This window comes from Mustela putorius, unplaced genomic scaffold (assembly GCF_011764305.1).
Source record: "Mustela putorius furo isolate JIRA1106 unplaced genomic scaffold, ASM1176430v1.1 tig00003845_pilon_pilon_pilon, whole genome shotgun sequence".
Lineage (NCBI taxonomy): Eukaryota > Metazoa > Chordata > Mammalia > Carnivora > Mustelidae > Mustela > Mustela putorius.
This window is the reverse complement of record NW_025421998.1, coordinates 58165054-58192733: the sequence shown is the minus strand read 5'-3', so window position 1 is coordinate 58192733 and position 27680 is coordinate 58165054. Positions and strand designations below refer to the sequence as shown.

Here is a 27680-nt window from a genome sequence, read left to right as displayed (position 1 = left end):
ATGAGATTGGAATTCATCCCATGGCCCAAACCCCCAGCCTGATACTCTGAAAATTACCTCAAAATCTTTGAGAAAAGGGAAGAGAGGAAGGTCTCCCATATCCTGACAGAGGCCCCAGCCTGTTTGTGGAGCTCCCTGGGCACTGGCGTATGGTGGTGGCCTGGCTTTTCTATGTATTTCTCACCCAACAGCTCACTAAACAGAAGCAACCCGGGCTTCCAAAGTCTTTACACCAGCTGCTATGCCTCACATCACCTTGATATTTCCAAAATTCAAGATGACCCAAACGGGATTTTCAACTTATCTGTGTTGTGATACAATTTGCAATTCTCACTCCTTTCTTGGTGTATACATCTCCTCCAGGGAAGATCATCCCTGTTGATATGGTCTGCACTTCAAAGCTTCCTACCTTATCTGCAGGTACAGGGAATGGTTAGAAGGGTATGTGTTACTAATTACTCAGTCTTAAGGGGGTGAGGGGGATGGGAAGGTAGTGGCATTGCTATCGGTTTTACATCCCTTATTAAACAGGAGCTAGGTAGGTATTCTTCCTCAAAGAGGACCCTGAGGTTGAAAAGGTTAATTTTCACACACAACTAGTTAAGTGGAAAGGGGGATTTGAACTCAGGCTTTCCTGGTTACAAAGACTACACCTTGGGGCGTCTGGGTGGCTCAGTCCTTAAGCGTCTGCCTTCAGCTCAGGTCATGATCCCACAGTCCTGGGATTGAGCCCCGCCTCAGGCTCCCTGCTCCGTGGGAAACCTTCTTCTCCTTCTCCCACTCCTCCTGTTTATGTTCCCTCTCTTGCTGTGTCTTCCTGTCAAATAGAAAATAATAGAATCTTTTAAAATATAAATAAATAAAGGCTACACTTTTTTCCACTCCATCAGGTCACGCTTTTTGCTGCTTAAGCCAACTATGTTTCTTATGAATCTGGACCTACTTGCATTTGAGCCGCTCTAGAAAGTATTCATACTGCTTTCCCAGTGGAAAAGTTGAAATTACTCTCAAGCAATAGTGAAAACCAGTGTTGCACGTTCCACAGAATTTACAATAAACAGAGATCACTGAGTGTTGTGTCGAATGGGAATTGAAATTCATATAGGTTGATTGTTCGCTGGACCAGCTTCTTTAAAGAGACAGGAGGAAGATCAAACGCACAGAGGCTGGTTGTGGAGAATACTCCTTGGCATAAATACTGGAAATCTAAAGCTCAATTTTCACTATGTGTCAGGTCAAAATTATTTATATTAAAATATATTCCCAAAATTATAATGCAAATTGTTAGTAAAGCATAATTGAAAATACTCAATTCCTGGAGCACCTGCCTGGCTCAGTCCGTACAGCCTGTGACTCTTAATCACAGGGCCATGAGTTCAAGCCCCACCTTGGGTGTAGAAGTTATATATGTATTAAAAAAAAAATACACACTTCCTTTCAATAAAGCCTTTTCATGTCCCCACGAAGTACATAAAATTAAGTCAACTTTTATCAACCCTTTATATATTTGCAACTAGATCTTATAAAATCCTTGAACTGAGAAGCTGCCTTTTTAAGATTTGACTCTCTGAGGAGTGCCTGGCTGACTCAGGTAGTTGTAAGATCTCGGGGTTTTAAGTCTGAGGTTTGACCCCCCGCCTCCCCCCCCAATGCTCAGCATAGAGATTACTTAAGAAAAAATGAAATCTTTCAGGATGCCTGGGTGGCTCAGTGAGTTAAAGTCTCTGCCTTCGGCTCAGATCATGATCCCAGGGTCCTGGGATCAAGCCCTGCATCAGGCTCTCTGCTCAGCGGACAACCTGCTTCCCTCTCTCTCTCTGCCTGCTTGTGATCTCTGTCTGTCAAATGAGTAAATAAAATCTTTTAAAAAGAAAAGAAAAAATGAAATCTTTAAAAAAAAAAACTATTTAACTCTTTGAAAGCCATTTAATAATCTTACATGAACATTCATTTTAATTTGGCTCATTTTTAGCTCCTCAGATAAAACATTTTCCTCTGAGATAAACCAGCTGAAGAAACTTTATTTTTCACCTTTTACAAAATCAACATATACACCGACCTACTTTACTGTTCCAAGTAACTGATAAGCAAAATTTGAAAAATCAATTATCCCTAGTCCATGCACACCACACTGTTAGATCCATGTGCAATTCACTGTGTTTTTCATGACTCAGTGTTGTGGGAAATGAGAAAATGCCTGAAAAACAGGATGGATGGCAGAGTGCCTGGGGTGCCTGGGTGGCTCAGTTGGTTAAGCATCGATTCTGGTTTCAGCACAGGTCATGATCTCAGGGTCGTCAGATCTAACCCACCACACCCTACTCCACAGTCAACATGGGATTTTCTCTCTCCCTCCCTTCCCCCCATCCCCCCCACTGGACACATACTCTCTTTCTCTCTCAAATAATAAATAAATAAATCTTTTTAAAAATAAAAAAGATAAAGGCAGAGTGCCTACAGCAAGCCCAAAATGAGCTATTTCACATACCCCTTCTCCCAACAATGTGTTGCTTTGTCCTGTAATTGGAATAATGGACTTTGAAGGGAGAAAGGAATAAAGTACAGAATTTGTTCTAAACCATGTATATTAGCCAATAGCTGAGGCAACTTTCTCTAACCAACAAGATTGTCCATCAGCAAAGCATGGGAACGCTTACTGAGTCAGGAATTCTCTTAGACAACATGTCTAAAAATTACATGGTAACAAAAGGACCAAACTAAATCTTTATGTCACTGGGGCTTAACTTCACAGATAAGGAGATCCACAGTTGATCACTGAAGATAGGAATCCATCTCAAAGTCATCGCTGATGTGAAGTACCATCCCACCACTAGGCAAATCTAAATACACCACACATCCAGAAATGCATATACTAGGTTAAAATGGCATTCAGTGAAATTTGGAGGATAATTCAGTTATCCTTCAGCAGAAACTGCCTCTTCAAAGATTTCTAATAACCTTTAAAAAGTTTCATGGATCTCATGGAAAGAACCTAGGTGTCCATCAACAGATGAAGGGATAAAGAAGAAGTAGTATATATACACAGTGGAATACTATGCAGCCATCAAAAGAAATGAAATCTTGCCATTTGCGATGACATGGATGGAACTAGAGGGTATCATGCTTAGTGAAATAAGTCAATCGGAGAAAGACAACTATCATATGATCTTCCTGATATGAGGAAGTGGAAATGCAACATGGGGGGTTTGGGGGTAGGAAAAAAATAAATGAAACAAGATGGGATTGGGAGGGAGACAAACCATAAATGACTCTTAATCTCACAAAACAAACTGAGGATTGCTGGGGGGAGGGAGGTCAGGAGAGGGGAGTAGGGTTATGGACATTGGGGAGGGTATGTGCTATAGTGAGTGCTGTGAAGTGTGTAAACCTGGCGATTCACAGACCTGTACCCCTGGGGATAAAAATACATTATATGTTTATTTAAAAAAAAATTTTTTTTAAGTTTCATGGATTTCATCCTGATAAGGTAAAGACTCCAATGTTAAGAGTATTCCTGGCAGCACTGTGGGTAGAGAGGTCATAGGAAGAAGATCTGAACCTCAGTTCACTATAGGAAGGTCATAAGACATGCAAAGTTAGTACACTTGAAACTTACAAGATATTAAATACTGGTTTTACCTCAAAAAAGAAAAAAAATGAAGAGTTCAAGAAATTAAGAGTCTGACAGAGAGCTCCCCACAAATAGTCGAGGACACCAGCATCTGCCACAAATAAAACCCTGAATTCCCCTCTGCTTCTTCTGAGTCTGTGTAAACTCTCACTCCGTTCTTTCAAACAAGAGGCAATCTTGTGACATACAGACAGAACAGTCCATTAAATGTCCACCCTGGGGCGCCTGGGTGGCTCAGTGGGTTAAGCCGCTGCCTTCGGCTCAGGTCATGATCTCAGGGTCCTGGGATGGAGTCCCACATCGGGCTCTCCGCTCAGCAGGGAGCCTGCTTCCCTCTCTCTCTCTCTCTGCCAGCCTCTCTACCTACCTGTGATCTCTCTCTGTCAAATAAATAAATAAAATATTTTTTAAAAAAATATCCACCCTCAATAGTCACATGAAGTCAACTAAGTGTTCATGGTGCTCCCACTGTGTTGTCCACAAATCTGATTCCTCCACAGATGGGAAAACACAACGAAACTAGCAAAGGACCTTTTGTCACATCTTAATAAAACCTGTAGTGCATAAAATAAGAGTGAGATTTCCACCAGGCCCATATGGTAACTCTAGCTTATCAAGAGTATCTGACCTAGAGTAGAGTGGTCCATATACTCTATACTCATTGAGTGTGATCAAAGACTTTCCTCTTTGTACCTTCAGGAACAGAGCATGCATGCTATCCACCATGAGTTCAAACCAAGTGTGGGTCTCCAGACCCAAGTGGCCTTTCCTATTTCTACCAGCCTGCTTTATGATCTGAGTGATGTGTGGAGATTTGCAGTTGTACTCAACTCTGCCTTTCTTTTCTATCTCCTCTGATCTGATCCAGATGTCCTAGCAAATGCAAGCCTCTGGCTATGGCAACAGAGAAAACACATCCTTTCCAAGATATCTCTGGTACTTCAAGAACTACTGTGTATATATTGAACCAAATCTATTTCCTTAAAAAAATAAATAAACAACATTTCCCCTATAGAAAGTAGAATTATTGACTCTTTTACAAGGAGATCATGGTAGTTCAGAAGCATATCCTGTTCAGGCAGTGCTAAAAGCAGTTTCCTGGAATTCTAGAAATTCTCTTTAGAAGTACAAAACTTGTGTTTTACATATATTTCTTCCAGAGTCACCAGTACCTCCAAACTTTATCTCTGGACTTAGACAACTGTGATTCCCAAAGGCCAGTTCTGGTCATCTAGATAACAGAGACTAACAGAGCTCCCCAAAGCTTCTTCCCCACCTCCAAGGCACAGTGAAGTCAACATGCAAGCTTACCTTCTGGAGCCTGTAAGCAGAGCTTATTACTCCTCCTTTGTACTTCTTTCCTGGTTGTTTAGTGGGGCAACACCTGCACCCCCTTGCCCTGTTTCTCTCAGCACCCTGCCTTTCACTAATTCCACTTGCTGACCCCAGCGACGAACAGCTGGGATGTCAACTTCCCATGAAGTTCCAAGAGTGTCATTAAGAAATGCAGCTTTAGGGACGCCTGGGTGGCTCAGTTGGTTAAGCCACTGCCTTCATCTCAGGTCATAATCTCAGAGTCCTGGGATCGAGCCCCCCGTCAGGCTCCCAGCTCAGCGGGCTGTCTTCTTTTCCCTCTCCCTGTGCCTTTCCCCTTGCTTGTGCTCTGTCTGTCTCTGTATCCGTACCTCTCTCAAATGAAAAAATTTTTTAAAAATCTTAAAAAAAAAAAAAAATGAAAGAAATGCAGCTTTGACCTTTGGATGTGGATATGTTAACATTGCCCAAGAGAAACACCAAAGGAATATGTAATCACACACACACCCACCCTTGGCATCAAAACAAAATGAGAACAGAGGTGGACTATTTCTTATGCAACATCCTGTGCCTGCTCTAAATAGCCATACAAGATCCATTTTGCCAAGAGCAAACTGAAAGACCTATAAAGTGAAGTCGTTGGCCAAATGGTCTTAAGGGTCATTGCTGGTTCTGAATGACAGGGTGCCTCCAGTTTATGAGCTTGGTATATCCAAACCACTAAAAGTTGGATAGGTTGGTAAATAATCTTTTTTTTTTAAGATTTTATTTATTTATTTGACACAGAGAGAGAGAGAGATCACAAGTAGGCAGAAAGGCAGGAAGTGGGGGGAGGCAGGCTCACTGCTGAGCAGAGAGCCCGATGTGGGGCCTGATCCCAGGACACTGAGATCATGACCTGAGCCGAAGGCAGAGGCTTAACCCACTGAGCCGCCCAGGCACCCCAGGTTGGTAGATAATCTGAGTGGATCATCTATATTTAAAGATAATAAAAAAGAGACCCAGATCTTTTCCTAGTAATCCCAATCTCAGTTCAATTACAATTAATAACACTAAGTACATAATACATGCTAGGGTAAGCTTGTGCTTTCCCTTGCCAGTGGTCCCAAATTTCTCTGTGCATTAGGATCACCCAAGGGAGCTTTGATAACCACAGATGACCAGACTACAGCTTCCAAGACTCAGATTCAGAAAAGTCTACAGGTGATTCTAATGTGGAGCCAACATCAAAACCTTCCACGGCTAAAGCCACCGTGACCACCAGTCTGCCCCAGCTCTGTGGCAAACCCCAACAGGCCAAACTTACTTAAGTGGCCTCTAGTTTCCTTCACCCCAGAGAAGGTGGTACTTGAGATTAGATCATACTGCCAGTCCAGGGGGGGGATGGAACTTGGAATTAGGAGTAAAAGATTAGGAAAAGAACAAAGAGAAGGAAAAGGGATTAAAGGGCTTTATGCTTATTATCTCATTTAATCGTAACACCATCCCAGGATGAGGAAACTGCACTTTGAAGCAGTTAAATTACTTGCTATCACTCAGCCAGTAAGCAACAAAATGAGAATTTTTTTTTAAACAAAATGAGAATTTAAACCAACCTCTCCCCTCAAAACTTATGTTTTCCCCATCCTATACTCCCTATCCTATAAGTCTACCTTCTAGGCTCCATACCATATGCATCTCCTCCTCATCTTCCTTACCAAAGAGATGTCAATCTGGGTGGCAACAGTTTGCTTCCCTCCAAATCCTGTCTCTGGATCAGCATGCAAGAGTGGCTTGCATTCACTTTTAGCCTGCTTAACCTTAGATACTGTATTAGTTAGGATTAGTTCCATTTCATGGGACAGAAAATCCAAGAGAAGAGTGACTCAATTAAGATAGAAATTTACTTCTTCCTCCTGTAAAAGAAGTCCAGGGGTAGGTGGTCCGGGGAGATTCTACAGTTCTAGAGACCCATGCTCTATCTCATTCTGCCTTGCTCAGCATGGCTTCCTTCTCGTGGTCCAAGATAACTGAGTTCCATCCACTACGTCAGATTCCAGCCGGAAGAAAGAAGAAGGGGTGAAGAAGGGAGCCCACACACCCCTTTTAGCAGACACTTCCTTTGAAGTCACACCGCTTACATCCCATTGGCCAGAACTTAATCACGTGGCCACCTCTAGCTGGCTGGGAAACGTAGCCTTTAGTATCAGTGGCCATTTACCTCACTGAAAACGGGGTTTCTTTTACTAAAGAAGGATCTGACAGGACATGAGAATCAAGTCTTGGCCATGATTCCCTCCCTGGTACTTCAGTCTTCCCCTCTAGGGCCACAGCAGCAACCTGAACCCCAGCAACCAACCACGTCGGGGAGCCTTATTTGCCTTGCTTCCTTGCACCCATTTTCTCTTGCCAGTCCCACAGCTTTTATGTTTTACCTCATCTGCTGAGTGCTAATGTGTCTTCCAGTGCTGTCCTTTTGCTCCTGGGGTCCACCTTCCCAACTGAGTAGCCCAGTACTGACCGCTGAGAGAATAGGGACTTTACTTGCTGTGTGACCTTTCTGGGTATATCCATCAGGATTCTCCAGAGAAATAGAATCAATTATATTTCCCCCCCCCACATAAGTATGGAGGATGAGACGTACAAACCTAGGAAAGTCAAAGCTTTAAGTTCCAGTCCCCACCCAAATCTGAAAGTAGGAAAAGACTCTGACATCCCAGAGAGGCAGAGAGAAAGAATTCTTCCTTATCAGTCTTTCATTCTATCAGGTCTTCAACAGATTGGATGAAGCCCTCCCACACTGGGAAGGGCGATTTGCAGATACACCCAGAATAATGTTTAACCACAAATATCTGGGTACCTTGTGGCTCAGTCAAGTCAATATATAAAATCAACCATCACGCTGGGCTTTTCCCCTCATTTTTAAAATGGTGATAACAATCATTTTTTAAAAACTTTTTTTTAACAATCATTTTTGTTTCACTTAGCTGTGGTAAAAATTAAGAATGACAGCGCATGTGGAACTTTTTAATTAAAAAGTGTGAGCCCGGGGCACCTGGGTGGCTCAGTGGGTTAAAGCCTCTGCCTTCAGCTCAGGTCATGATCCCAGGGTCCTGGGATCAAGCTCCGCATCGGACTCTCTGCTCAGCAGGGAGCCTGCTTCCCCCTCTATCTCTCTGCCTGCCTCTCTGCGTACTTGTGATCTCTGTCAAATAAATAAATAAAATCTTAAAAAAAAAAAGTGTGAGCCCACCATACAAATGTCTGTGAGTATAATTACAAATAGGAGAGTACAAATCATAGTCACTTGATGCAGAAAAGAATTCTCTTTTAAAAGTAAGTAACAAGCTGACCAAAAAGAATCTCCTGGGGGGCGGGGGGAAGCCTGGGTGGCTCAGTTGGTTAAGCAGCTGCCTTCGACTCAGGTCATGATCCCAGCGTCCTGGGATCGAGTCCCACATCGGGCTCCTTGCTCAGCAGGGAGCCTGCTTCTGCCTCTGCCTGCCATTCTGTCTGCCTGTGCTCGCTCTCCTTCTCTCTCTCTGATAAATAAATAAAATCTTTAAAAAAAAAAAAAAAAAGAATCTCCTAGGGGCACCTGGGTGGCTCAGTTGGGTGAGCATCTGCCTTCGGCTTGGGTCAGGGTCTCAGGGTCCTGGGATTGAGTCCCGCATTGGGTTCCCTGCTGGGTGGAAGGCCTGCTTCTTGCCCTTCCCACTCCCCCTGCTTGTGTTCCCTTTCTTGCTTTGTCTCTCTCTGTCAAATAAATAAATTTTTTAAATTCTAAATAAATAAATAAATAATCTCTTAGTTTACCTCTTAACTCTGCCAATCCTCCTCTGGAATTTTTCCATGTCTTCCATTCTGTTTTCTTTCTATTCTGCTTTCTCTTCCCCTTTTTCTTGTGGCAGTTACTCCTTCCTGCACTTCCTACAGTCTTTTACACAGCTTTACAAGAAAAGAAGAGAGAGGTTGAAATAGGATTCTAGATGAAGAAATGAGTGGTAGTTGTACCAGAAAGAATGATCAGAGCAAACAGTGCTATCCTGCACCTGACTGGCTCAGTACTGTTGATCTCCGAGTTGTGAGTTCTATCCCCATGTCGGGTGTAGAGATCACTTTAAAAACAACAACAACAACAACAACAACAATAACAAAAACCCAGGTGATGTCCTAAGCTTGTCGTATGTATAAAGTCATATAATCCTCACAACAACCCTATGAGATAGTCTATGGGAAGTAACCTCTTAGATAGCTCCCAGTGATCCCTCACTCCCGGTTTTGATGCTTTCTATAATCCCCTCCCTTGGAGTGTGGGCTGGATTAGTGACTCACCTCAAACCAATATAATATGGCAAAAATGATGGAATGTTACAAGATTGGGTAACAAAAAGACTGTGGTATGTCTTGGTTTGCTCTCATTCTCTCTTTCTCTCTCAAGTCTTTCCAGTGTGCGTGTGTTGCCTGGCTTATTCATTCTGAGAAAAGCCTGCTACTGTGTTGTGAGCTACCCTGTGGAGAAGTCCACACTGCTAGAAACTGAAATAAGCTCTCAACCAACAGTCAGTGAAGGACTGAGGCCTTCAATCAAACAACCCACTGGCAAGAAACTAAATCCCTCCAACAGCCACAGGAGGGAAGCTGGAAGCAGATCCCCCCTCACCCACCCGACTTGAGACTTCAGATGAGACCACAGCCTCAGAGGACTGACTTGGAGCCAGAGACACCAGGTTAAAATTGTAAAAAGCTTCCCACTCCCAGAAACTGAGACGATGTTTTTTTGATTTAAGCAGCTAAACTCTGGAATAGCAGGAGTAGGTAACTGCTACAGACTTATTGTTGTCATCTCTATTTCACAGAGGAAGGAACAGTGTCTCAGAGAGATTAAGAAACTTTCAGTGGTACAAGCTTGTAAGTGACAGACTGAGGATTCAAACCCAGGAACTCCAGTTCTAGAATCCATGCTTTTTGAGTTGTTTGAATGGTTTATGTTTTAATAAATAGATGTCAAAATGCTTATATTTTATATTTTGTATAGGTAAAGTTACTATTGCTGAAGATGTACAGGCTCTAACTCAAGTAATAGATGAGTTCCCTTTTGCCAGGGCCCCTGTTGAAGCAAGTGTATTTCCTACCATAAAATCACTTTAGCCACATTTGGCATCACTAATGAGTTCTTCTCAAGCAAAGTACAAATTAGTTGTACTAACACAATCTAAGCCATATCTGCACCAAATTGGAGGACAACAAAGATATTGTATAAACCTAAGTCTGGTATTGGCCACATAGTAGACGCTTAGTAGATTATGTTTTGGTTCATTCATTGGGCTAAACTGCTCATTGACTGTCCACCAAAGAAATTGGAGATTGTATTTTTGGGAGACAGAGTGGAGTTGCCATCTTTAAAAACAGACACAAAAATCTGTCCTGCCTCCCACACTAGCTACTCTTATCTAATGCATGGATAATAACATATGGAAAGTATAGAACAGTGAATGGCACATGACAAGTATTCAATAAATGTTAGCTCTTCAACCTTACTGCCTAGCACTACAAATCCAGTCTCTGGAGTTCACAAGAAAAGGCAGAGAAATGGAGGAACCACAATTACTGCTGATCTGAAGAAAACTCTCGGTGCAGTATTCACTCCCTGCTTTCCTCAAGCCCGGATATCCATCAGCCAGAAGCATGGAGAGTTCTAGCCTGGCAGCTGAGTCCCCTGTTTGGTGGATTCAAAAGGTGACATGTTTTAGGAATTAGCTAAAGAGTGGAACTACTGAAACATGATACAAGTAGGAAATTGGGAATATCAGATGCGTTAGTCATAGGTCTCCTACTCAAATTCAGACACCCTTTACCTCTCGTTCACTGTCAAATCACTGAAGAGTCCAAGAGAGGACCTTCTCTTTATCAAGGAACTACTTCCATATGTATCCTCACTGACTTTCTTGCTGTCTCGGCAAGATCTGTACTTCTTTCACTGATTCCTTTTCCCTTCACTCTACGGTTTCTCTACCCTACACATACACACACATTCTATTCTCTCACAGCCAAGTTCTTTCTTCCTTGTCTTCCTTTACAAAATATTATATTTTGGAATGACACACATGAATATACAAATCTCTATTCTGCTCTCACAGCTTAAAAATATATATTACATGGTGGCAGGTAGGAGGCCCTCAAATATTTGCTGAATAAAACCCTCCTTGACTGATTCCTCCAGGCTGGATGGAGACAGTATCTGACAACATGCTTAGTTCCCTAACTCTAGTGAGAGCTAGAGGAAAGAAAACAGAAATATTATACATGAGCTCTATCAAGCCCTATCTCCTCCCTAACATATGACAGTAGGAAAATGCAGCTAGGAAAATAATGTAATACAGATTACGCAGCTATTTAGAAACAGAGCCTACGCTAGAAGCCCCATCAACTGTCTTCCAGTCTAGGGCTATTCACATGTGGGTACAAATGCCCCTAACTTTGAATGGGTACCACTTTGTCAGGCCTGGCAAGCAGCAGACAGTCTCAGAGGGGGGCCCTGGATTCAGACCCAGACCTCCATTTCTGACCTCCAGCAGACTCCTGGCAGGGTTTGACATCCACACTTCATTAGGGCTGTCTCCTCTGTGGATTTTCTATTCAGCACAGCAAGGCTGTGGCCCCGTGCTCACTTTGTGTGGAAACATCCTATAAAGGGGGCCTAGACTGCCCCTTCTCCTCTACCCCAGGGCTACTTGCAGGATATTTTCCCCACCTTCCTCTGGCTCCAGCAAGCCAAGCAGCTCTGGTGCAGGTCTCTGTGCAACTCGGCTCCCAGCGCCTTGATGAGGCGTGTTTAATCTTCCACCCGGATTATTTAACCTCCGCATCCTTGTTAACAAACAGCCATTATTAACGAGATGAGAGACCACATGGGGTGGGCTTCTACAGACAATGCGCGCTCCCTTGGCCTTTCTGCAAGCAAATTCATAATCCTCAGCGACTCAGACGACCGAGCCCTCCTGCCAGGCCCAAGAGGGAGTCAGGAAATAGTAGAAAGGGGGCGATCTGGACCCTTGTCCACGACTTCCCGCGCCTGCAGGGTCCGGGATCTGCAAGACGGAGTGGTACCTCTCCCTTCCTTCCCTGCCTCCCTCGCTTGCTCGCTCTCCCATGGGATTGTTACAGTGCGTTATAAATTTTACCTTTCCAGTGTGCAGGAGAGGCGAGAAGAGGCTGTGTCCCAGCTCCGGGCCGGCCTGTCCCTGAGGACACCAATTAAAGGCACTAATTGGACAGCAATACATCAAAGTCGCTCCCGGGAGTGGGTCCTCAGAGCGCCAGGAATCCATTAGTTGGGCTTTTGTTTCAAAACACAGAAATACAGAGGAAGAAAAAAACCACCTCGACGCGGATGGGAGTGGCGCGTGTGCTGTACCGCATGGACTCCGCTCTGTTCGCTGGGAGCGCCCCCAACTCCTCTCTTACTCCAGGCTCGGTACCTGTAATGCTCTTTCCTGCTTCTCTGTTCCCACCCACCTCACTTACATCCCCAAAGAGCGCCGCCTAGAAAGGCTCTCTCTTCCCTGGACCCGCACACAGACAGGGCCCGTGTAGACGCCGCACACAGTTAAACCTCAGCGCGTCTGTACCGATTCCGGAAACATCAACTCACCTCCCCGCGCACCTTGCTGTGGGTCTTTACCTAACTCTGTTGAGGAAGGGGAGGTAGACACCTCGGGGAGGCACATGTCGCCTCGAAGTCGTGACGGCCGCCTCGGCTGCGCTGGGCTCTCACGAGGCGCCCGGACGCCTGCCGGAGGGGGACGACGGAGGAGGACTGGCCTCATCGGGAGGGGTTATATCCAGATGCGGGGAGGGGCACTTCAATGGGGGGAGGAAAGGGCTCTTCTTTGGAGAACTTGGACGCAGCTCAAAGGCCCGAGGGTACCCAGAGAAGCCGGCTCGGGGAGGGGCCCAGGCCCGGAAGGACGCGAAGTGACCCCAAGTGCACTTCCCGTCTCGGGACCTCCAGGGTGAGGGGCCCTGCGGAAATGGGGGCCCCGCCACGCCGTCGGCTCAAGAGGTCCCAGAGCCCGGGAGCCCCCAGCTACCCCCGCCCCGCGAGCACGGCTAGGCCGGCGGACGTCGGCGCTCCCGGCGACACCGAGCCCTACGGGGCACAAAGTAGAACGCTCTGGGGGTCGGACTCCGCGGGGCGCAGGGACTCGGGGTGCCTGACCCGAGCCGCACCCAGTAGCCGCTTGGGCGGGGGAGAGCTGGAACCGCAGCCAGGGCGGGGGGCTCCGAGGGCCACGCTGCGGTTTCCCGCCCGACCTGAAGTGGGAGAGGCCGAGGCTGAGGCCGAGGGCGAGGACTAGGCCGGCCCGGGTCCGTGCGGCAGCCAGGGCGCAGGCTGGAGCGACCCGACTCGGCCTCACCTGGACCGCGGGGAGGCCGAGACGCCGAGACCCGAGCGCCCCATATCCTCCGGGGGCCGCGCCCGCTCCCTTCCCTCGAGGAGCCAGATTGGAATGGCTGCTTTGGATCCCATTTGTTACTAACCCCCGCATTTGTTTTCCATTTTATAAACGCTTCTCTTTAAGTAATTGTCCCTGTTAACAGCGTATACCTTTCAGCAGCCCTCACTGCGCTATAAATAATCTCAATGAAGATGCAAGGATATGACTTTCACAAGATTGGACAATTGATTCAATCTGTGACCCGCGATCGCGAATAATATTGGAAGGCTATTTAAACAGATGAAGGCCTAAATTGTCTTGCTTCTATCTGAATTAATTTCTCATTCATCATCATTATGAAGTGATTGGTCTATTCAAGCTCTTCAGCCTGCTGGAACGGAGCGGGATTTAAATGAGATTGTAACACAATTTAAATGCTTGCCGACTTTAACGAGGCCAATTGAGCAGCTGCAATAAATACAAATATTTTTCTAAACAGCCTTGTTTTAAATAATTACTTAATGCTTTCATGTTATTTTTAAGTGGCAGTCTTTCTCTCTCTCTCTCTCCTGCTCCTGCTCAGAATATCACATACTTATTTGCTGAGAAGGCGATTTTCGAAAGGACTTTGTTTCCGTTTGCTTTGTAGAAGGTAGCATGTGTTTTGTGGTTGGCTTTTTTTTTTTTTTTTCCACTCAGGGTCAACATTTCGGGGTCCTACAAGCTGGCACACATGGTGAACTGCACTTTGGTTTTCCCCTAATGCAGTCCAGTGTGCCTGCCCTGGCAGAGCCAGGCAGAAGCTAAGTGATGAAGAAATTTGCCTTTTAGACCAAGTCACTTATCCAGATGCGTTGAGCTGGGTCTTGCAAACGAATCCCCTCAATTGGACTTACAAATGACACCCCGAAGAGTGGCATCGTTTTTAACTTGTTCTGATGACCACCACCATCTCGAACAAATCAGAATTCCAGCATATCCCAAAGGTGTCCCATAGGAGGTTCAATCTGCCCGCAGTTTGGCTCCCCTGCAAGTCGACTGGAAAGGGTGAAGGAAGGCTGAGGATTTCTTTGTTTAGGGACTAGGCAAAGAAAGAGAACCTGACTACAAACATTAGTCAGGGGTGGAGTAATTAGAAGAAATCCCCCCCTTTTTCTTGCCCCAACTCTGTTTCCCTCCCCATAATCACTGACTCCTACTCCCTCTCTCACACTGGGGTGATGGTGCATGAAGAAGATGCTAAGAAGGAAGAGCTCTTCTCACTTGGAGAATGCCATCCTCAATAACCCACTGCCGAGACACCCACGCCCTACCGGCGACATATGGCGGCGGGTGTTTCCTCAATTGGGGAATAATGGAGGCAACCGAGCGCAAGAAACCTGGGGAACAAAAGAATCTTTTAAACTTTCATGCAAAGGCTGGGTGGGGATGGGGAGACACGCGACTTGCTGTGGGGGACCTAAACTCCCATTTGCAGCGATCCCTCAGGGCCGTGACCCTTTGGGAAGCCTAGGGTGAGCGAGCGCATTCAGAACCACTTCACCTTCTGCCTGAGAGGGTGCAGGAGGACTCCGTGTCTGAGGTGTGAGGGTGCAGGGTTAGAGCGGCTGAGAAGACAGAACCAATATTGTTAGTAGACAAACCATTTGTGGGGCAGACCACACTGGGGGATGTGATCATATTGCAGGCTAGAAGGGAAAGAAAAAAAAAAAAAAACCGGGGACAAGGGGTGGAGGAACCAAGTGATTTGCTATGTAACTGGGCAATTTAATGCCAGAGTTAGGGAGCTGCTGGCCGGAATCATTTTGTCTTCGGAGGCTCTGCCGAGCTCATCCTCTTTATCCTGTTGTTTAAAATGAGCATTATCCCAAACATATGCAATGCAATCAGTTTGGTCACACTTACAAGAACACGCTTTAATAAGGCAATCAATCACACGCTAACAAGCGGCGACGGCCGGCGCTGAGCGTGCACTCCGGCTGCGGGGCGGCTGGTCTTGCCCAGCCGGGTGGACGGTGGCTGAGGGCAGGTCTGCTCTCCCAGGCCCCCGCCGCCGGTTGCAATGGGGTTGAGGAGCCCAGGGAAAGTGTGAGTCGGGAGTGAGGTGTCAGACTTCCCAAGGGGTGACCCTGGACTCGGGGGCCCAAAGGGGCCTAAGAGAAGGGAGGGGAAGCTGGAACCTGAAGCTCATAGCTGCACAGGACCCTAATAGCTGTACAAGACCCTAATAGCTGTGTGAGACCCAGAACCTCTGTCTTACCACCTGCAAAATGGGACCAAGATGGGGCAAATCTAAGTAGAAGCTCTTAGAACATTGAAAGAATAATAATACCATGCCAGCCCTGTTGCTTGGTTTAGCCTTCTTTTACAAGTAAGGAGACTGAGGCTGTGGAGTGGCAGTGCCTTCTTTACCATCATCCCTCCATTCACCCTCCCCCACTACCGCCAAAATGTAGGTATTAGGCCAGGTGCCGTTGCTGGGTGCAGGTGGGAAAACCTGTTTTTAGGTGCAGGGGTGGAAAAGGGAACATGAGAAGTGGTGCCCAGCACCAAACCGCAAACCTTGGCAAAAGGGAAATTTCATTATGAAGTAATGAGTAATTCCTCCTGGCAAGATGTATTGTTATATCTTCCACTTCAATTTGGAGGAAGAGAGGCTCAATTACCCAGAAAATACAGTCAATTAAAGGCTGCTGATTGGACACGAGGCCGGATCATCGATCTTGTACTTTCCAATATCGCTGCAGACACCTCATTTTCCCTCCCTATTAACTGAAAATACGCCTGGCATTACGGCAACCCGCAGCCCATTTACCTGTCGCAAGCAATCTCAGCCTGCCACGAGGTAACCGCGAAATTTGCCTGGGTTTGGCACTGGGAGCTTCCTGGCTGCAGAGGTAGCTATGAAAAGCTGGGGAGGGAGGGAGGATGGGAGGCAGGAGTGGAGGGGAAGATGCTGGAAACCTCAGCTCCAGGCATTTCTTAGAAGGGCAGGGGCCACTGTATGCAGGAGAGTTTCTCTGGACCCCGAAGAGAGATGGAAACTAATTAAGGATTCCCCATCTGCCCACTGATATATAGTGACAGAGGACCGTTGAAGTCCATGCAATTCTGGGCTCCCAGCTGGGCACTGCACCCATCTCTCCCTTGCCTGTTCCAGACTCAGAGGCAGCCACAGTGGCTCTCCTTTGGGGACAGAAGATGAGGGTGAGATGGCTGTTTGAGCACCATTTGTCCCCTTGCCCTGATGATGCCAGAATTCCATTCTTGGAGATGACTTTCAGACGGAGAATGATTCAGACACCCCCCCCCCACCATCCCAACCCAGGAATCTTCCTCCCTCCCCTTTCTAAACCCTAAGGTGCAGACTCTGCTGGACCTGCAATCCCAGCTCTCTGTAGTTCTGGAGCTCCGCCCCTACTGCCTCATTCCCCTCTCCCCGGGGTTGAGGTGGAAGCAGGATCACAGTCTAGGGTCCCCTTTCCTCAAAGGCTTGGGGCAACTGGAGAAGAAACCATTGCAGGGCTGAGCCCCAGGTGGGCTAGTTTGCCAAAGAAGGCCCCTGGTGTGCACAGAATTAAGAGAACATGCACCTCAGGGCAGCTCAGAGCCTGCCTTCTCCACTTTTGTGCAATCTCCATTTGGAGCCTGCTAATGCCCAGCATAAGTTTGGGAGACCATCTGTGGCTCCATCTTTTGGTTCTCTACCCAAGCTCAGGATGGCGGCTGAACTAGCAATTCAAAAAGTGTCAGCGCACTGCCTGCTTCCCAAGACATTAAAATGCTGAAGGGAGAATTATATCCAGCTTTTATTGCAGTATGGTTAACAAATTGTAACAGCAAATTCTTCAGACTTCAAAGGAAAACCAAACCAAATTCATTCCCTACAGGAAGAACCAGTCCCTCCCAATCAGGGTGAAGCTTGTTATGGTGGGTACACGTTCTCCTATCCCTCAAAAACTGGCTGCAAGAATGAGTGTGAGAGTGAGAGTTTGAGAGTGGCTCCCAAGCAAACCCCAGTGAAGGGGAAAGACAAGGTCCCCAGAAGGGGCCAAAGGCTTCTGCTAGTATCTGAAAGCCAAGCCCCAGTGGATGCTTGGGAGAAAAATGAGACGAAGAAGGATGTAAAATGCCAACTGCAAAGGGAAAGCCAGAAAGCTCTTGGTGAAGAGAAGGTGAACAGGCAAAGGCTTGAAATAGCCTCTAATTTGCTGGCAGATACTGAGGGAGGGAGATGAGGTCCCCGCTCCCTAAGCTCTTCCCTGGGCGCCTTGTTAACAGTTCAACTCTGGACTCGGCGGCCCATCGGCCCATCTCATGGTGATCATTATTATACATTCAACATTCAAAAATCCTCCTCACACACATCACTTGCTAATCAGGGTGTGTATTGGGCCCAGGGAGAAGAGAGACTAGGTAGGAGCTGCCAAGAGGCCCTGAGGCTTCTGCAGGCTCTCTGCCCATGTTAAACAAAAAGTGGGGGTGGGATGGAAGTAGTAGAGGCGGAGTTGCAAGCTGAGAGATATCAGGAAGCTAGGAAAGAGTAGAGATCAGGTGCTGGTAGACCAGAACCAGAAAATTTGTAACTGAGGTTCCAGGAAGGCAAGAGAGCCCCAAGGTTCCAAGGGAGGGCCAGGATCCTCCGGGACAGTAAATCACCTCTCTTACTCTCTCCCCTTAGATGGCTGGTGCATTGCCATCCACGAGCCCCTTGCCATGCCTTGGAAAAGCTGGCAAAGATTAATCTCTATCTGCTCTGCATACACAGCATTTTTCAGAGAGACAGCTATTTCCTTTCCAGTGCTTGGGCTTGGCCTTGGGGATGGGGGGGGGGGGGGTCCCGGTTGAGGCAGGGGTGAGGTGGCGGGTGGGAGGAGGTACTGAGGGGCTGGATATCAGTTGCTGTTGCTACTCAATTTGTTTGGCTTTGGAGCCGCGGCCTGACTCCAGTCAGGGGTAATGGGTCCGGTGAAAAACGGCAAAGAGAGGCCGCCCCCGAGGAAGGTCTCTCAGCCCCCGCGTCCCCATCCCCACTCCTGATCCCCAAAGGCGCCGGCCAAGCCACGGCCGCTTCCCGGGCGTCCCGATCCTCGAGGCCGAGGCCGAGCCCCTCTGGTCCTTTTCGGCCCTCTTCTTTCCCCCTCGGTGCCCTGGGGGCGGGGAGGGGCGCTGGCTGAGTCCCCGCGAGGGTCCCCGCATGGGCGTCCTGTAGCCGGCAGCCCGCGGGCGGCCCCTTATCTGGTGAGGGGCACCTCCTCCCTCTGGTCCAGCGCGACGGAGGAGGCCTTGCTGAGCACCGAGGGCGCGAAGGTGAGGAAGGAGTCCGAGCGGGAGGTGGAGGCACAGGTGAAGTCCGAGGTGGCGGCGGCGCGGGGCGCCAGCCCGTTGGCCGGGCCGCTGTGGCAGGCGAGGCAGGAGCAGGGGCCGCCGGCCGCCGTGCCCAGTCCGTGAGCCGGGCCGGGGTAGAGCGGCGGGTGGCGGAAGGCGCACAGCAGTTCGGGCCGCGGGTAGGGCTGCGAGAGCACGCGGAAGGTATCGAGCGGGCGCAGCGGGCCGCTGAAGGGCGAGGCGGCGGCGGACGCGGCGGACGCGGCGCCCAAGCCCACCGGCGAGTAGTAGGGCAGGGGCAGGTGCGACGGGAAGGGATAGGGCAGGCCGCCCGCGGCCGCCGCGTGGCTCATCATGTACGTGTAGAAGGCGGGGTCGGCCGGGTGCGGCCACGTCATGGCCAGCCGCTGCCGTTTGTCCTTCATGCGCCGGTTCTGGAACCACACCTGGCGGGAGAGGAGCGGGTTCGGCGGCTGCACGCAGCCGGGGGCGCAGAGCCCAGAAGTCCTGCCCAACTGCAGGGGACGGATGCCGGGCGCGCAGGGAAGAGCCGGCTGTGGGGGTGCAGATCCCACCACCACCACCTCCTCCTCCTCCTGGAATCCCTTATGGGAGGTTCAGGGAGTGGCTTCACTCTGTGTCCCTCCTTCCCTCTGCCACGCGGCCAGGACCCCTGGGGTGCCAGAGCCCGGCGTGGGCGTGCTGATAGTGGGATAGACTAAGGAGCCTGCGGGTCTGAGGCGGCAGGCAGCGGTTCCCCAGAAACACCTTCCAGTCTCTTCCAGTCAGTCTCTCGCTCGCTCTCTCTCTCTCTCTCTCTCTCTCTCGGTAAAGGCACCCACTGTTTATTTGGCTAGAAAAGGGACAGAGTCAACCGCACGCCAGCAGTTCCCGCCTAGGGACTATCGGGAAGGTAAATTTGCACACACCTGGCGCCCGCACCCGGCCTGGACACCCCCAGCCGAGTAACCACGTGGGCAGGGAGACCCCAGGCCCTGATTCTTGGCTCGGGACTCAGGGACGGGACAGTAGGTATTCCTGCTGAGTGGGCACACCCTTTCTCCCTGTCGCCAGAGCTCATACCTTGATGGTGGTTTCCGGCAGGTTTAGGGCGGCGGCCAGCTCGCATCTCCGCGGCCTGGACACATAGTTCTCCCTGTAGAACTCCTTCTCCAGCCGGGCAATCTGCTCCCGGGTGAAGGCGGTGCGGTAGCGGCGCATCTGGTCACTGGCGCTGCAGGCCAGGGTGCCCTGTGAGCTGCCGCTGCTGTTGCTCTTGGGGGCCTCGCTGCCGCTGTTGGGACTGCCGGCCAGTGCCTCTGAGCTGGGCCCTGCATAGGGAGCCCAGAACACATGCACACACAGAACACACAACAGACACACAAAACACTGCTGATGTGGGGCTGTAGGCCCAGGGTGTGTGTGGAGGGTGGGGTAGAAAGGGCCCCCCCTCCTCCTCTCTGTAGCCTCAGTTTCTGCCTCCACCGGGGCACAAGGGACTTTGAGAACACAGGAAGAGAGGGATAGAGGCTCATCAGTCAAATGAGCACAAAGCGTAGACTGGGCTGCTATTTGGGAGACCTCTGTCTTAAGGCCTGCTGGGTACAGAAACCTCAGCCATCCAGAGCCACCTGCCCTGAGCCACAGACTGGATGCAGCCCCTCTGAGCTTTCTGCCCACCCTTGGCAGGAGTGGACAAGGATATGCGATCTCACAGGCAAGTTGAGATGCATCTTTGTGCTGGAGTGTAGTGAGCTCTGGGTCTCAGCGGATTGTAGGATGCTGCACACAGACTGAGTCCTTGCTTTTGTGTGTGCCAAGCTGCCAGTGCAGGTGTAGGAATGTGTACTAGGTTGCATGTGTTGTAGAGACGGCATAGGAATGTGTGCATGAATATCATATTACCTTGGTATATTTGAGATTAGGGAATCTGGGTTGAATGGACAGGAGGGTAATGAGTGGATGTGGGTGCACAGCCAGGTGTTGACTGCCAAGGTGAGGAGGTGGTTTTTCTTCCATACCAGGGTCTTCCCATCCACCCCCACAGCTTTGGCGAGGAGTGTCTCCTGGTAGGCTCTGCCTCCTACTAGCTTTCCAGCTCTCTCTGGGAGACTTCCCTGCCTGGCCACCTCCCCCACAAACTAGCCCTCCCTCCCCCCCATCAGGAAGGGGTTCTTCAGTTAAAACAGTGTGACAGCACCCCTCCTTTTGGGTCTAACTCAAAGAAGGGTGGGGCTCCTGCCCCCTGCAGCTCCTTTTCCTTTGGGTGGAGAAGTGGGACTAGGGAGGAAAGGGGAAGGGGGGGAGGGCCAGAGCTCTGCCTTTTCAAATGCAACCGGAGACCAAAGGCAATTAGATCATTGGGACCATTTCCGACCTGGCGCCACCGAGCCCGGGAAGTGACAAGGTAATTTGGACCTCTGACCGACGTGCAAACTGGTCAGAGGGCTGCAGCACCCAGGCAGCCCGAGTCCGCCGGGATTTTACGGTCCTTTATGGACTCCGGGCTTCCGCGCCTGGTTGCGCCTTACACCCCTCCAGCCACAAACTGCCCCGACCTGCGTTTGATCTCGCCCACTCTGGGGAAAGTGTCTTCTCGGAGCAGTTGAAGCAGTGCCACAAAACTCTGGGGGGTTAGGGTGCACTTTGAATCCCCCTCAAGCCCAGGGCTTGCGTCTCCCTCCTCCCGCAAAGCACAGCTGTCACCCTGGTCCCGCCAATGCCAGAGCACAGAAGGAGACCCCCGCCAGGGCTCAGATATCATGGGGAGAGTTTCTCAGGTGGGTCCCCCCAGCCACCCTGCCCTGGGGAAAAGGAGGGTTTTCCTCCCCTCCAGAGCTGATGTGCAAGGTGGGCGCGGTGGGAGGCCCGGGGAGAGAAGGGGCGCGGTGGCTACCTTTGCTGTGCTGGTACTCGGCGTTCCCCGTGGCGCAGTCCGGGGTGCAGCTCACCTCGATTTCTTCATAGAAATCCGACTCGGTGTCCGAGCTGCTAGGTTGCCCCTGACCCGAGAGGCTGTCGGCGGAAGGGGCCGGAGGTCCGGGGCCGAGCACCGCAGCCCCGGCTGCCCGCGGCTCGTTGCCCGGCCCCGCGGCGCTGCTTGCTAGTCCGTCGACCGGCTCCTCCTCTAGGCCTCCCCCGCCGCGCTCCCGGACGGCCGGAGGGCCGGCCCGCGGGCTCAGGCAACCACGGGTCACCGTCTTCTCCGGCGGCTCAGGCAGCGGGCTGCCCACGGCTTCGGACAAATTGGAGACCCTCTTGCCAACCAGAGTACCAAGCTGACCCGCGTCCAGAAACATAACCATGTCCTTTCGGCTCTCCATCCCGGGGCTCGCCGGAGGGGGGAGGGAGGAAGCCCCAAATGACTCCTAGCCCCCGTCTCCCCGGGTCCCCAGCGGTCCGACAGATCTTGGCTGCGGGAGGGAGAAAGAGAGACCAGGCGACTGGGCGGGCGCGGAGCGGCCGGAGCGCGATGTCGACGGTGACGGCGGTGGTGGCGGTGGGGAGCTGGGGTCACCTTGTGATGCGAGCGCTCCTCTGTGCCGTACCGCCTCTGGGAGGAAGCCCCATTGCCCTCTTCTTTCTAAGCTGTCATCCTCCTGCTGCAATCGTCATTACAGTACCGCTGGTGACGCCACTCGGCGAGCGCAAGTGGATAAATAGAAACGTCTGCCACAGCGAAGATGAAAGGAGACCCGCAGCTAATGGCTCGGCAGTGATGCGCCAGGTGTGGGCCTCGCTCGAATGGGGAGGAGAGTGTGAAAACAGACAGAGAGGCACACACACTGAGACAGGGAGACACCCAGGCAGAGGGCATGCAAATGGAATTCCGCAAAAAGAAAAAGAGAGCTTAAGGCGCGCGGCGAGTTCCGCAGGAGCTGCGGGACTCGGTAATTGAATAAGCTTCTGACTGTGGGATTTTTTTTTTTTTTTCGGATTGCTGTTTTGGCTTTTGTTTTCTTAACTTGGTGCCTTGATCTAACACTGATGAGAAAATCCATAACTGCATTTTAAAAGTGTGAAGGTCGACTCACAAGCCTCGCTTCTCTCGCCATTATTACAACTGTCTGTCCTGGAGAGCTAACATCCTAGGGGCTCCAAAGTCTTTTTACAAGCTACTGAAAAACATATTCCCTCTTCCCACCCCCCAGTGGTCTGGAGAGCTTGAGCCTGGGGGATCTTCTTCTTCCTACCCTCTACCCCCAGATGCCTCCTTCCTCCTGGAAACCAAGAGAACTTGGCGATTTTTCTTTCCCAAGGGGCAGGAGATAAATGTCTTAATATCTTCTCTTTAAGGACCTGTCTTGGCGGCTGACTCCAAATGTTGATTTTTTTTTTTTTCTTATTCCCATTCCCCATCTAGATGGCCTTAAGCTCTCCACAGCTCGGCTTGACCTCCAGGTGGCTATTCGTAGAAGAAATCGTTTTCCCATTTGCCTGGGCCTCGCCTGCACTTCAGGTATGTAGGGTGGGGAGAGGTTCTAAGAGTGGCCTTTTTTTTTTTTCTTTTTCTTGCCCCTATTTTAAGGTATTCGTTCAGAGGCAACGAATTCCTCTGGAAACAGGTTTTGCGAGTGAAGAGAGACTGAGAACTGCAGTCCCTACGAGGCAGGACCAGAGGCTCCTAGCTGGGAAAAGGTGCTGTTCCCACCCAGAGACTGGGCACAGCAGTTGAGAGTGCTCCAGCACAGGGCACTGGGGCTCGCAGAGCTTTGGCTCACATGGCTCTCCCCCAGATCCTGCCCACATGCTTTTGGGGTCCTGGCAGTGAAGAGAGAGAAGTCAGCGAAAATGCCCTGAAATAGCTCATGACTAGGGACGTTCAAAAATCTCTGAGGACAGAAGGGGAGTCTTCAAGACAAGGCTGGGGGAGTCCGTAGTGCCAGATATCTTTGGGAGCAGCCCCACGCTCCTTCTCAGGTCTTCTTCCAGGAAAGGTACATAGAACCCATTAGAAAACAGACCCCTTCCCAACTCTGCCAAGTGGGGCAGCAAGGTCTCTCTCCACTTTGCTAAAGGCAGAAGAGAAGCTCCTTCTCTGCTGTGCTACCCCTAAAACGGGCCTTACTCTGCCCCTCCTTGGAGCTTCTAGCTCCCAGGGGCCAGGACTGCCCTGGTACTCCACCCCTCCAAAGCCCCAATTTCTGAGATTCTAAAGGAAAGTGTATCACCATCTTTTTTTTTTTTAATCTTCTTCTATCTCTTTCTCTGTTCTCCTCCTTTCTCTTTCTCTACTCTTTTCTCTCCTCCTGCCTCAGTTTTCCCATCTGTGGGCTTTGGGGGTGGTGGACCAAGCAAGGGATTCAAGCAAGACAAAAGTTCTCACTCCAGCTGTCCACTTCCCCTATTCAATCAGAAGGCGCTCATTAACCTCGCCTGGGGTGGGGGACAGAAGGATCCGGAAGGTCAACGTGGGCAGAAACATCTCCACTCTCTGGGACTCCCAAAGCCACCATCTGCTGGGCACAGCTAGTTCAAAACTCCTAGGGACTATTGTAAAGGAGAAAGGAGCGACTGGAAGTGGAGGGGATCAAATCCTAGAGGCTTTTGCTGCGTTGCAGAGTTGTCCTAGGATGCTGTCACACGCCTCGCCCTTCCTAACCAGCAGCCAGAGCCTGAGGGAGCACCTTGCTTGCTCTCTCCTTCCTCTCAAAGTCGAGGCCGCCGCGCCTGTGTTCTAGCGACCTCAGTTGGGCCCTTCCGGGCACCAAGCCTGGGTCTCCCCCACCCTCTGCTCCCCCAGCGAGCCTGCCGCCTTCTCACAGCCGCCCCCGCTGCGCTCACCTTCTTGGGGCCAGGTCCGCAGAGGGACTCCCGGCTCCCCGCCCCGCCCCCAGTTTTGCATTCAATGGGAGTGCTCGGCGTTTGATCCTCTTTTCCTCTGGGTTTTCCCTGCCAGATGAAAGCCGAGTAGGATTGAGAGATCAAGAGGTACCACTTGCGTCTCCTTCCTGGGTCCGGCCCACCCAAGCGGGGCCTCCTTGGAAGGAGACTCCAGCGGGGGCTCAGCCTCTCCGGGAGGGGGGCTGCCTCGTCTAGGCTTCGGATCTGAAGCTGCAGGGACGCCCCCTCCGCCCCAACCCTCTCCCCGCTTCTGCCTCCGCCCTTTCAAAGCCGCCTCAATCCCCCAGTCTCTGGGGGCTTATTGCGCCCTCTGGCACAGGGGGGGAAACAAAAATGTTTAGCGAAATATCACTTCTTCCAAAAGCATCGTTTTGACAATGTCAGATGAAGAGAGGTCGGATTTTTTATAAGAAGAAAACGGGCGGCGGCGGGGGTGGGGTACTGAATTAGTACACTATTTCTGTTTAGCCTTTTTTTTAGTGGGGGGGGAGGGGGAAGGCTATTTTAGCAGCGTGGTTATCACTGTATCAAGACGGTTATTCCGGATGACAATGTTCCAGAAGGAAGGTAAATTTGCAGAGAGAATGAAGTCCGCCGCGGGCAGAGGCCTGGAAAACCCCATAAAAGCGGAGAGGGGGTGTTAGCAGCCTAAACGGGGTGAGGCCTGGGATCCCACTGCTTCTCACCTCCCACAGCAGGGAAGGACCCCCTTCCCCCACCACCACGGGCCTGCTGTCCCCTCCCCCGCTGGGAAGACAGGTTAAGGTCCAGCAGGCTCCTCGCCCATTGAAATTCTCTGGACTTCAAAAGCTCAAGGCTCGGCTTCCGCCCGGGCTCGGCCAGGGGCGGGAGGGGGAGACCCCCGGGGAGGAGACGCGGAGATAAGATGCGCGGCTCGTGTTAAATGGAATCGGAAGCCCGGCTTGGGTCACCAGACGCGTTGCTCTGCTGGAGCCGCTAGGCTTCCCAAGAAAACCCCGCTCCGGAGAGCGACGGCAGGGGGTGGGGAATGCCTCGGTGGCCTTCGGACCCGCTTAGGTGCGGCTGTCTGCGGCCCTGGGTATCTGTATCAGACAGATGCCGGGCCTCCCAGCGGCGAGCACTCTTCCCGGCCGTAAGGAAGGGGCAGAGGTTTCCGGAAGCTGGTTTGTCTGCTTCGGTGCCAGCAAAATTTTGATCAGGAAAAATTGTTTTTGCTTCTCACTTTGGTAAGCACAAGAACAAAGGGAGCTTCCTTTGAAACAATAAGCGTTGCCCAGCTGTCGTGGATATTGATCTTGGGCCCTTCTTTATCTTCCAAGCCATGTCTCCGGCGTGGACATCGAAGATCCCGCGCGGCTGGGTCTCTGAGGCGGGGATCGCCGCGGTGAGGTGACTTGTGCGGTTGGTTCCTGTCTTGTCCCGGGCACCTGCCAACGCCCATCTGGGAACCCAAAGCGCAGAAGCACCGCGGAATGTGCCCCTCCAGAACCAAAGTCCACTCGATCTCAGACGCCCAGAGGTCGGACTTCCCCGGTGCCAGGAGATTATGCCTCATTCACTTGCCCCAATCCCTCACCCACCCCATAAAGGGAGTCCCTGGAACGCTCACCTGCAGCGGGGACCACAGAACAGTTTGTCCTGCAGGGAGAACCTGCAGCTTCTGGAACTCTGATTTGGACAAAGGCCCCTTCTCTCTCTGCCTCCCAGAACCAAGGGCCAGGAGCCTGGGACAAGAAACTGGATGCTTTCTGACTTCTGCTCCTTCGGTGCTTGGAGCCAGCCAATCTTGCAGTGGCTCTCACATCTACACCTGTCAGCCCCAGGTTTCTATAGGCCCAAGCCCAGTGGCTTTCCCACCCTGAGCTTCGGACTACTGCCCGAGCAGCCCATATTCCTACACACACTTGTCCATCCCAGAGCTGGAGGACCCAGGACAGTCAGTACTGAAGGCCCAAGGACCTCTTCAAGCTCGAGGCCTGCTTCTGCCTCAAGCCACCAACTAAAGGGGTCCATTTTCCCGTGGAGGGGCAATTCCCCAACACCCAAGCAAGCAAAGCCCAGGCATACCTCTCCCTCCCCTAGCAGAGATGGTATGGGTTTTTCCTTCACCACTACTATCCTGAAATTTGCTTTCAAATTTATAAGCTCATTTCTCATTTAGTGCACACAACATTCCTTTAAAAATCCTCAACAGGCCACAGTGCCTTCTCTCCCACAGTGATAGGGCAACCAGTGGTCTTGGCAGACAATAGCCCAGTGTCCCTTCTAAGTCCCCCCGGCCTGCAGGGGTGCCTCAACACCCAACAGTGCCCTAACTTTCCATAAGGTAATCCTGCACAAACCTTCTGCCCCTTCTGGGATCTAGGTGGGCCCAAGGGCCTCTCAGAGAGGTTGCTTACCTGCCCTCAGAAGTAAAAGGCTCAGGGCCCATGTCGCTGGACTGTTCTCACTCTGCTTCATCCATGATTTCCCAGGAGGGCAAAGAGAAACCCTATCTGGAAATCTGGGGACCCCACTTGATAAGCGTAATCACTGTTCTAAGCATCTCAGCTATATTAGCTCTGTCTATCCTCACAACAGGCCTGAAGAATGAATAAATCATCCTTATTTTGTAGCTGAGTATTCTGAAGCATTGAGAGAAGGCTCACGTGTAAATGACAGAGTAAGGCCTAAAACCTTATCCTTCTAGCTTCAAGTCCACACTCCCAACTGGATTTACTAGGAAATGCCAAGCATTGCATTCTGAGTCTTTCTTTTCAAAAAACTCCATTTGTGGTTTTTGCCAAGGCCGTTTCTCCTCCTCCTCCCTCCCAATGAATTCACTGGGATTGGGAGAAGAGTGGGTAGAGGGGTATGATTAACCTCTCATCACTCACTCTGAGCATGAAGAGTAAAGAAAACAATGGTCCAAACCATTTGGAAATGTATCCTGGAGAAGGCCTCCAGGTCTTGCCCTCTTTTAAGACAGGGATCAGAGGCTAGGTAGGGATTGTGCAGAGGGACCTGTGCGGAGGCTGGAGCCATCCTTAGGGAGTTGGGGTAGGAGAGCCTAACTCTCCTGCCTGAGAAGGAGGAGGAGAGTTCTCAGGTGTGAGTTCCAAAATATCAGGAAGTTAACTGCAGCAAGTAATTCTGGAGGCCCTAAGAGACAAAGTCCAGTC

At 50.5% G+C, this 27680-nt stretch overlaps 1 protein-coding gene across 1 annotated transcript; it reads right to left on the bottom strand.

Annotated features, from left to right (window-relative positions):
• Nucleotides 1–18178: 18178 nt before the first annotated feature.
• Nucleotides 18179–22350, bottom strand: EVX1 (even-skipped homeobox 1). Its single transcript, XM_004762550.2, has 3 exons — nt 21590–22350; nt 19777–20024; nt 18179–19139 (listed from the first exon to the last, which is right to left on the bottom strand). Exons 1-3 carry the CDS (start codon nt 22014–22016, stop codon nt 18600–18602), a joined length of 1215 nt encoding a protein of 404 aa, XP_004762607.1. The 5' UTR covers nt 22017–22350; the 3' UTR covers nt 18179–18599.
• Between the last annotated feature and the right edge of the window lie 5330 nt (nt 22351–27680).

Coding starts and splice junctions, on each gene's coding strand:
- EVX1 (XM_004762550.2), bottom strand. CDS start 22,016: ATGGAGAGCCGAAAGGACATGGTTATGTTTCTGGACGCGGGTCAGCTT. Junction 20,025..21,589: donor CGAGTACCAGCACAGCAAAG/GTAGCCACCGCG, acceptor CTCCCTATGCAG/GGCCCAGCTCAGAGGCACTG. Junction 19,140..19,776: donor TGCCGGAAACCACCATCAAG/GTATGAGCTCTG, acceptor CTCTCCCGCCAG/GTGTGGTTCCAGAACCGGCG.